The 10,960-nt window shown below is 41.7% G+C and overlaps 1 protein-coding gene across 1 annotated transcript; it reads left to right on the top strand.

The window, feature by feature from the left end:
• Positions 1-9,034: 9,034 nt before the first annotated feature.
• Positions 9,035-10,269, top strand: LOC133276378 (forkhead box protein fkh-2-like). The gene has a single exon (XM_061467090.1). The coding sequence runs from the start codon at positions 9,139-9,141 to the stop codon at positions 9,985-9,987; it is 849 nt and encodes a 282-aa protein (XP_061323074.1). The 5' UTR covers positions 9,035-9,138; the 3' UTR covers positions 9,988-10,269.
• The last annotated feature ends 691 nt before the right edge of the window (positions 10,270-10,960 follow it).

The raw sequence follows: 10,960 nt of genomic DNA, 5'->3' as shown, positions 1-10,960 counted from the left end.
GCTCCATTGTAAATATGACTGAATTCACCACTAATTAGATTATGAAATCATCTAGTGCTTGACTGCATTTATCATCATCCAGCCAAATGGAGAGAAAAGCAACTCACAGAATTAACTTGTGCAGCCAGCTGTGAAACACAAACCCTGTTGCCACACAGCTATAAACAAGAGGAAGAAACACAGTGCACTGCTTAAAGGGTTTTCAGCCTCTGTGCAGGACATCGTCCCATGACATGAAATAAAACTATGGCTTCTCAATTGTCCTCAGCATTTGGCTTTTACTTTAATGGCATCCCCCGCATGGAAAGATGCAGTCTTTTCGGTACAAAGAATATGAACTCAAATGCCACAATTTCCCTTCATATTATTTAACCTCTCCTATTTCCCCCCTACCTATGTCAAATGGTAAGCCTAGATTATAATGTAATGGCACAGTGTGAGCTAACAAATATAACAAGCCACATCAGAGACTGACAGCATTAGTGGCCTCATCAAAGATCTCAGCACAGGCTAGAAAACTAGTTCTTCACTCACATTTTCAAATGGCTGAGGTCTTGCAGGCCATTTTGAGTCCCTCCCATAACCACCACTTCTGCCTGCTCCCACTTACTGCTCTGCACATAACTGCAAAGATGATTTGCCACATGCATGTTTTGGCTTTCTACTGTGTGAATTAGGTACAGTTTGGAAAATGAGGCTTCTTGCTCTAGGGGCAACTCAATTTCTTCTGTCAACACGTAATCTAAGAAAATATTACTGTAGTAATTATGCAAACAAGGAGAACTTTTGACACTGTTACCTTAACGGTTACACCTGTTTCTGTGAAGAGCCATTTCCCCTTTCTCATTCTGCATGTTTCTTTAGAAAAGGCTGCATAGACAAATGTAAATGGGAAGGTAACTTCCCCAATGGACTCTGGTGGATTACAGAGATAAGAGGTGCAAGCAGGAGGAGGGCTGCCCACCAAATGTGCTCAGGGAGAAGAAAAGCATACCTCAGACAAAGACGTGATTTGAGAATGAGTTCATTTCTAGTTGAACATCAAAGAAGCATTGCTGCTAGACTGTAGGAAAACAGATTAAAGTTTGATTAAAGAGGGGTTTGATCCATTTATTTGCTGTTGATGTCATTGTTGCTGTTGTTGAAACCAAAACCAAACAGTGATTTGTCTTGGCCCAGTTGAGCACTAGTTCAGTTAAGGAGACCCTTTCCATTGGCTTCAGCGAGTAGTAGGATAGACATTCTGCCTAAGCCATCAAACAAATCACTTCATGCGATGCCAAGGGCTGTTTAGGAAGGAAGGGTGGGCAGCAGGATTTCTGAAAACAAAGATGTATTCAAACACATTTTTTCCTTTTTTTGAATTGAGTAATATTAGCAAAATTAATTAACTCAGATTATTCTGTGCACCTGTGTAACTGTCTTTTCATTCATTGAGTTAAAATCCTTTACTTCTGGGTGTAAGGAAACATTGGTACTGAGAACCAATAGGTTATTTAATAGTTTAGTCTAAGAGGTACCACTGAGAAACATTATCTAGTGAGAAAAGCAGCATCTATTTAGTAAGGTCAGTTAAAATAGGAAATAGAAAAATGTTGTAGAAGAAATAAATAATATAAAATAGGGAAAAGATTCTGACTTCATACAGGAAAGAAATGTTAGTGTTTATAAAGGTGGAGACCAACAAGCATAGCTGAGAACAGAGGAAGGCCACACTCTTCCAGAAAGCAATTTCCAATCCACAATCTTCACCTATTTCAGTGCAGAGGGGTAGAGGTTTATCTCTGTTCTTCACCTGAGTTAGGTCCTACCTGGACAATTTGTACTGGGTCAAACTTTTCATGACGGTGCAAATATTTTATCAAAAGCGTATATAGATTCACACCAAAGCAAGCATTGTTATACATACAAGAACTGCATAAACTGTTTCTATGTGTGAAAATATTTTAATGAAAAATAATATCGTTTTTTCTTTGCATCTTGCAAAATGGTGCCCAAAATACCTAGGAGCAGACAACAGACGATTTTCTTTCAGCCTGTAACAGCAACGGGTAATTTTAGAACATTTTAATGGAATAACTTCTCTAATCACTTCTTCTCTAAAATGTCATCTTCAATACAAATGTTGAGTTAAGACAAATGGTTTCCAGGTGTCCTTAAACACTAAGTAACGGGGGAGAAAACAGATAGAACTGAGGAAGAATGTGTACAGAATAAGACAGCTCTGTATGGGGTAGCTTCTCTGTTGAACAGCATAGTAAGAACATCACAGAGTTAGCAGGCTTGGGACTTAATTAAAACACACAGCAGAGCAACAAACACAATAACCAAACAGACCTTTAATTAAAATATACTTGCACCTGCCTATGTTTTTGGCATATCTATTATTAGCACAGGCCGGCTGATCTTTCTTGGTCTTAACTGGAAGGATAGAGAATATACCTTTCTGTGTCAACTGAGAAACAATTATGTCTTAAGCACGGACTAAAGATGAGCAGTATAAAATCTGGTTCCACTTGGCTTCCTAACAGTGTATTCCCTAGTGTCCTAGAAAACTACACTTCTTCAGCAGAGACTGTGAGATGTATTACTTTGCTGCTATTAAATAAACCTATTAGGATAAGGCATAAAAACACTCTCTCCTTGCAGAGAACACTATTCTAGCTGACTGTTGAATGGTCAAAAGTGCTGAACAAGAGGTAGAAGAAAGATTTTAAAGGTTATATTCTTCAGAAAAAAAACATTGCTGCATATTGTGCAACATATTTTGAAAAAAATCATTCTCAAAGCAGCACAGCATTTCACTTAAGCAAGAGTTTCTCTCTAAATTCAACATGATTGAAGTTAAATATCAGTAATAAAGGCTGAGTGAGGACAAAGGCTGCCCTCAATTGTTTTCTGCTCTATAGCTTGTATGCACTGTCAGAATTTTTTAATGAAACTTTGTCCAATGACTGCAACTGGTCTCTGTGACCCAGAGTAAAATCCAGCTCATTGTTTAAAATTTGTTCTGTTTTCATAATGCCAAGTAGAAAAAAAAAAAAAAAAAAAAAAAAGCAGTTCTTAAATATATATATGTATACAAATAACATATAAAGCTAGAATGTTCTATGCTATGGTGTTTTGTGAGAAATCACAGATTTCTAACCATCCAATGTTTTAGTACCACTGTAGAGACTGCAGTAACAAAAATGGGGATATTTGTAGAAAAAACTGCTTCCCCGGGTTGGAAAAAGTCTATATAGTAAAAGTAGACAGTAAGCTTTCCCTGACTCAGATTCTTTTTTTTTCAGATGAAACCAGACATTGAGCTAGTGAAGGTAGTTCTCCCTCTAACGTAAAATCTTTGCAGACATTTCAGGCAGTGACAAGAAATTTCCCACAAACAGTAAGGATAAACCAGGAATTTGCCTTATAGTTTTTAGAAGTAACCTTGACTTGGGGAAAGAGAGAGATTTTCACCCTTTCATCTTTAAAGATAGGACTCAGAAGAAAATAAAAGTCACTTCTAGAAATAATGTGGAGAAGTATGGGATTAGTATTTTCCTTGAGGTCATATCTGGGAAAAAAATACAATCTTTATCTTGGAGATCGGAGATTTCAGCTCTTCCAAATGTATCTCTTCTTGCTCACACTTTTATCTTTAATTCCCTGTAGAATCTCCCTTCACTTATTGAAAGGCTCGTTCATCTGTTCAAGTATGAAGCCCTTTCTTACACATTTTTTTCTTTCTGCTTAGGGTTTGAGTTCAAGTTTCACGTTGTCAACTTTTGGGCATTTAGTACTGTCCTGGGTTCAGCAGTAGCAGTTATTTTTCTCCTTCTTGGTAGCTGGTGCAGTGCAGTGTTTTGACTTTCGGCTTGGGAACAGAGCTGATAACGATGTTTTGGTTTGGCCAAGGACTTTGTGAGCCTCATGCTCTGCCAGGGAGGAGGGGAAGCCAGGAGGAAGCAGAGACAGGACACCTGACCCAAACTGACCAAAGAGGTATTCCATACCACAGCACGTCATGCCCAGGATGTAACTGGGAGTGAGCTGGAAGGACTGGGGGACTGCAAGGTTGGAGGAGGTATCGGTCAGAGCTTGGTCGGGCTGGGGGGGGGGGTTATCGGTCAGCGGGTGCTGAGGTGTTGTATTCTCTTCCCTTGTTATTTCCTTAACCATTATTATCATTGGTGGTAGCAGTAGTGATTTGTGTTATACCTTAGTTACTAAACTGTTCTTATCTCAACCTGTGGGAGTTGCATTCTTTTGATTCTCCTCTCCGTCCCTCCAGGAGTAGGGGGAGGGAAAGAAGGGGCCGAGTGAGTGAACAAGTTATCTGACTGGTTTTAAACCACGACAGTTCTTTTTGGCGCCCAACGTGGGGCACGAGGGGTTGAGATAACAACGGATGTGACCGGATTAATAGTCATTTGTCACAATGCTGATTTATTGGCTCTCAGAGTTGTTCCTCTTGATCTCACAGCTTCAGAATGTTGTAACTTACGTAGAGCCGGTATTTGCTGTGTTGGTGTTTATCAAGTGTGGGGCCTGGGCTAAGGTTCTTGTCTCACTGTGCTTTATAGCAATGGCTTGTAATACGGGTGGGCTCCAGCAGCAGGGCGGGACGGACGTGGCCGTGGACTTGTACCTGGCCGTCCGGCTGCTCTTCACCGTCCTGGCCCTCACCCTCGCCTCCATCTTTGTGAGGCTGCGGGGAGCTGAGGGGGAGCGGTCCCGGGAGCCGGCGGCTGCTGAAGCAGCCCGGGAGAGCGGCCCCGGGGAGCAACCGGCAGCGGGAGCGGAGCCGGAGGCCGCCAGGGGACGGCTGTCGGTGGGGGCCGTCGGGGCGGTCGAGGAGCGGAAGGAAGCGGCTGCCGAGCAGCGGGAGAAGGCGGCGGAGGAGCCGAGCCCCGCGGAGGAGCCGAGCCCCGCGGAGGAGCCCAGCCCCGCGACGGCCGAGAGCATTCCCCGGCAGCCGCCCGCCGAGCCCCAGGAGGATGCAGGAGACCACGCAGCATTTCCCGGCAAGGCAGAGGAGGAAGAGCTGGACTCAGGAAAAGAGAAGCCGGTGGTGGGAGAGCCGGCAAGCACAGCAGCTACACCAGCCCCAGTGACAAGTACAGCAGCATCGTTTGAGATTGCTGAAGGTTGTGAATGGCCTTTGGGTGTCCTTGGGACCTGCCTGTGATGGGGATCAGCATGTTGGCACACACACAGACTGTGTTCTGCACACAACCATTTTGTCTGATCTCAAAAGTTGAGCAGAGTGGGGTTTGGGTCTTGTCTGGGGTTAGACGACGATGCAGGGGGACCAAGAGATTTTCTCCAAGCTTGGACAGTCATGAGTGGCAGGGTGTGTGGGACAGTATGGGCAAGTATCTAGTCCACTGGGCCCCTCCAGTGCTTTGGAAGCATCGGAGATGGAAGGCAGCTGTATGGAGTCCCCAGCAACAAGCTGCAGAAACTGCTGAAGGGGACAGTGAATTATTTTGAGCCTGGTAGGCCCATGGCACTTCAGGCCATCAGAGCAGAGATGCAACATAGAGATGGACTCATGATCGAGGGGTGGACTTAGTAATGGACACTATTGCCCAGATTATTCACATGTGTGAACACTGCACACAGTCTCTCCTGCTCTGAAAGACTGTTACAAGAGATGGAGCCTGACATCATGGACCAGATGGACACAGCAGCTTTATAGCTACTGGTCCATGCACTTTGATAAGAGTGATGGTATATTGAAAATGTGGGATCTAAGCATGACGTGAATGGTATGGAATAAGGGGTGGATAATGTCCTGGGTTCAGCAGTAGCAGTCATTTTTCTCCTTGGTAGCTGGTGCAGTGCAGTGTTTTGATTTTCGGCTTGGGAACAGAGCTGATAACAATGATGTTTTGGTTTGGCCAAGGACTCTGTGAGCCTCATGCTCTGCCAGGGAGGAGGGGAAGCCAGGAGGAAGCAGAGACAGGACCCCTGACCCAAACTGACCAAAGAGGTATTCCATACCACAGCACGTCATGCCCAGGATGTAACTGGGAGTTAGCTGGAAGGACTGGGGGACTGCAGGGTTGGAGGAGGTATCGGTGGGTGCTTGGTCGGGCTGGGGGGGAGAGGGGGGGAGTTATCGGTCAGCTGGTGCTGAGGTGTTGTATTCTCTTCCCTTGTTATTTCCTTTATCATTGTTATTATTGGTGGTAGCAGCAGTGGTTTGTGTTATACCTTAGTTACTAAACTGTTCTTATCTCAACCCGTGAGAGTTGCATTCTTTTCGATTCTCCCCTCTGTCCCTCCGGGAGTAGGGGGAGGGCAAGAAGGGGGGGAAGTGAGTGAACAAGCTGTCTGGCTGGGTTTAAACCACGACAAGTCCATTTACATTTCTAAACTCTTCAGTCTGGTTTCCTTTAATAACATGTTTCCTCAGTTTCCGAAAACCTGCCCTTAAACTTGAAAACTGTAATAACATGGTTTTGCTTGTTCATGATATAATTTGGCATTTGTAAACAGGCAAAGTGTAGTCTCAGTGCCTAGTCCTTCTTTAAAATCCTCTTCATTTTCAAAGTCACTACTAAAATGGCAGAAACATGTGATTGATTCTGTGGTTCTTTCTTGAAGACAGGGGGTATGGAAATAGATGATCCTTGCCCTAGTGAGTAGCATTTGTTCTCCAGTTCCATAAAAACACAAATCTCAGTAGAAATAACCTAATAATCTAAAGTGGATCTAGTATTTGTAATTGAAATCAAACTTTTGATGTTATTATTATAGGAAACCCTTTAGGCATGATCTACTTACAGTTGCATCAACAGAAAAGGGATGATTTGTAATAAATAAAGTGCCAGATCACACATTTCAGAGTTAATCTCAGTAATTTCTGCTATGACCTGGCAACCATTCTGCTGTAAGTAAGAAAAGAACAAACTGGGTAAATCAGTCATCAGACAGCTATGAAAAGCCACCAGTAATGGAAAGATGATGGCAACTCTGGGATGTGCCAAGCAGGGAATTTCAGGTGGCGGCAGAACAGGAAAAATGAATGCCTTCAAAATAAATTATTGTTGAGACTTTGGACCCAGGAAAAATAATTAGCATCTCATCATGTCATCATTAGGATTTTGAAACAGCCAAGGCTGTTCATCCCATTCACAATGGTTAGTGGAAAAGTAATCTATTAAATCTTGCAACCAAGAAAGTGGCAATTCTGTCCTGACAGAAATGCTGCGTAACCCATGTGAACTATAGCATTGCACTGAGTCTTTTTCGTGATCTAAAAACATTGTGGCTGCCAACTGAAATATAGGTTGGTGGATGTGAAAGTCTGCGAAAAGACTTATAAATGTCCAGTCAAGATGATCAGCCAGAATGAGAACTTCCGCCTCAGGGTGAAAGTGATCAGTTTAATGGATGCACCTGCCAGAATTAGCATCTATAGGAAGCAACCACAGATTATTTTCAGAAACCATCAGAGCCTGAACTATACCAACTTCAGCCTCATAAGGTTAAGTCTTTGAGGCTGTTGATGCATCAAAACAGATCTCATTTGGAACTATGTATTTTGACCCTCAAAAGTTACCCAAAAGAAGACAATACATGGTCTTTCAAAGCTTCTACCATTTTATTTTGTTTTGTTTTAGAACACAATTCAAGATATTTAATTACCTTCCTTGACTAACCACAGGATGAGCCTCTTGTTCTTAACAGTGTCAGACCTCAGGAGGCTGAGGGCAATGGGAAAGTTCAAGGGACAGCTCATGCTTTGAGGGTCCCAGAGCACAGTGCTTGCTTGCTCTGAGTGGTACTTGCTCCCTCAAGTGGTTTCCTGGGTCAGCAGGACTGGTCACATGCGTACTCATCATGAAAACTAGTTGCACAACTGGGATCAAAGAGTTAACAAGAAAAATGGGGAGTAATCATAGAATCATAGAATAGTTAGGGTTGGAAAGGACCTTAAGATCATCTAGTTCCAACCCCCCGCCATGGGCAGGGACACCTCACACTAAACCATCTCACCCAAGGCTTCATCCAACCTGGCCTTAAACACTGCCAGGGATGGAGCATTCACAACCTCCCTGGGCAACCCATTCCAGTGCCTCACCACCCTTACAGTAAAGAATTTCCTCCTTATATCCAATCTAAACTTCCCCTGTTTCAGTTTTAACCCATTACCCCTTGTCCTGTCACTACAGTCTCTAATGAAGAGTCCCTTCCCAGCATCCCTATAGGCCCCCTTCAGATACTGGAAGGCTGCTATGAGGTCTCCGTGCAACCTTCTCTTCTCCAGGCTGAACAGCCCCAACTTTCTCACCTATCTTCATATGGGAGGTGCTCCAGTCCCCTGATCATCCTCGTGGCCCTTCTCTGGACTTGTTCCAAGAGTTCCATGTCCTTTTCATGTTGAGGACACCAGAACTGCACACAATACTCCAAGTGAGGTCTCACGAGAGCAGAGTAGAGGGGCAGGATCACCTCCTTTGACCTGCTGGTCACACTCCTTTTGATGCAGCCCAGGATGCGGTTGGCTTTCTGGGCTGCAAGCACGCACTGCCGGCTCATGTTCATTTTCTCATCATCTATAATTCCATTTCACTAAATATATGTCCCCTGAGCTACAAAATTTGATAGCAAGTTACATTTCATATGCTACTTTCTTTTAGTGCGTAAAACAAATGTTTATTGTACTAAATACAACATGTTTGACTAAGTGTAAAACACAGGAACCAACATGTTGGTTTCAATTTGTTCTGCATATCACTGGAGGGTATAATCCTTTCACAATTCTATCTAGCCACCATCACTTTCTCATTAATCATTATGTTTCAATGGGGAACACTGAAGGGTGTTTTCACAGATTATAATGAAGTGAGAGGCTAACGTCATGGTCTGTTTATCTTCATACTTAACATAGTATAACTATTTTGTATTTTTTTTTCATTCAGCTAGGACTTGCACCTTGACTTTTGTAAACATAGGCAGTTCAGTTTTCATTGTTAAGGGTGTTGACTTAACAGAGTATAAAATAGGAATCTGAGTACATGAAAGCATCACATTAAAGTCCAACTTTCATTTCTCCTGCTGGTTATATTCAGTGGACCAACTGGCTACTTGCAGCAAAATATCTGAACACGTAAACTAAATGCTAGATTTTAGGCTGCCATAATGAGTGAAGAGTCTTCTGAAAACAATGATGGAAGTCTAGATATCAGTACAGCAGCAGGAGAAGAAGGAAAACTCGTTCACAGGATTCCAGCTCGAATTCCCAGTTCCCTCATACGTGCCAAAAAGGGTCTTTCTGTGACTGTGGATGAAGCAAGATTTCTGGAAAAACCACCCCTATCTTACATAGCCTTAATTGCAAAGGCAATTCTTTCTTCCCCTACAAATAAATTGAATTTAGCTGCTATCTACAAATATATTGAAGATAACTTTCCTTTCTACAGGAACAAAGGTCAAGGCTGGAGGAACAGTGTAAGGCACAACCTTTCACTAAATGACTGTTTCATCAAGGTGGGAAGATGTGAGGATGGCAAAGGAAACTACTGGAGTATTCACCCATCAAACTTAAATGACTTTGTTCATGGGGACTTCAGGCAACATCGAAGGTCGCGGAAGCGAGGGCGTTTAAAAGAGCTGGAGCATTGCCTTGCTATGAATTATTTCATGCCATGGGGACACTATCCTTCCTACCCAGCATCACAGTGGCTTTACCAAACACATTATTTTCTGGATCCTCTGTGGAAAATGCTGAATGCTGACAAACTGCAGTTTGTGCATGAATATCAAAAGTGGAATGTAAACAGTGATTCAATCATGGGGAATTTTTCACCTCCACTGCAGACTGAAAAAAGACATGGCATTTTTGTGGACTGTTTTTATGGATCTCCTGCTACTTCAGTTATGCAGCAGAACATTTTCCTAAGTATTCAACAGGGTTTTCCTAATTCCCTTTTCTTTTCCACTCAAAAGCAGCAGCAAAGTGAAGCATTCAGACACATCTGTAAGTACTAGAAAGTATTTGAAGTGTAGTAACTTTGCAGGCAGGCTGGGAGTCTGTCAAGATAACAATGTATTAATATGTCTTGCATATTTTTTAATACTTGTATATGTTTAAAGGCAGCAAAAGAACTTATTTATGCAAGCCAGTGATTATGAATGAGTGTATTAACTTTGAACTTACAACAATGAATAGTGTTTTTAAATTTCTACTGGTTAATGGCCTGCATAGGTTATTTTGTATAAGAGTAAATCCATTAGCACTAACCAATAAAATTATTTTTAAGTTGTCCTGTATTAATCGTGTTACTGTATACTACTCTGTTAGATTCAAATTAATGCACATGTATGTGTATTTATAACTATATATTCAAACATTTACACCCATATATTTACTTTTATACTTAGTGGAAAGCATTAATTTTTCTTTTGTCAGTTGCGAATTTCTTTGAAATGCTATTTGTCACTTCCCACACTGCTGGAAATACTATGTGAGTTATTCTTCTACTCATTTAATTGTATATCTTGGTTAAGACTCACTTAGCACTATTAATTCTGGTGTCTTGTACTGATCAAAAAAAATCACTGTACATTTATGTATCTTTAGCAGCTCGGAAGGTACTGCTTTTGTTTAAATAAATGTTCAGATAAATAAATATCCCAAGTGAAATAGAATTGCAATATTATCTTTAATATGTTTTTGAGTTCAAATCTGGTTCTTAAATGCATGGCCAATACTAATAAACTACTTAAATGATTAGATAATGATAGCATGACTAATTACAAGTTTATCCATTTAAGAAATTTTAATTTTTCAGATAACTTCACTTACACAAAGTTTCTTGAGCTTATATCTATACTTTCAGTTTACACAGTAATATATATGTACGTGGTTGCCATAGAGTATATTGTGACAAAAAGCACTCACTTAAATATACTTATTAGATGTATGTATGTATCCAGCAAGATCATTGTAACAGGCAATTTA

This window comes from Pezoporus flaviventris, unplaced genomic scaffold (assembly GCF_033815535.1).
Source record: "Pezoporus flaviventris isolate CSIRO_AGI_PZ_B2104156 unplaced genomic scaffold, CSIRO_AGI_Pfla_v1 ptg000045l, whole genome shotgun sequence".
In the NCBI taxonomy this organism is placed as follows: domain Eukaryota; kingdom Metazoa; phylum Chordata; class Aves; order Psittaciformes; family Psittacidae; genus Pezoporus; species Pezoporus flaviventris.
This window is presented reverse-complemented; position numbering and strand designations above follow the sequence as displayed.

What these genes read in the sequence shown, in the direction of transcription:
- LOC133276378 (XM_061467090.1), top strand. Translation starts at nt 9,139, where the DNA reads ATGAGTGAAGAGTCTTCTGAAAACAATGATGGAAGTCTAGATATCAGT.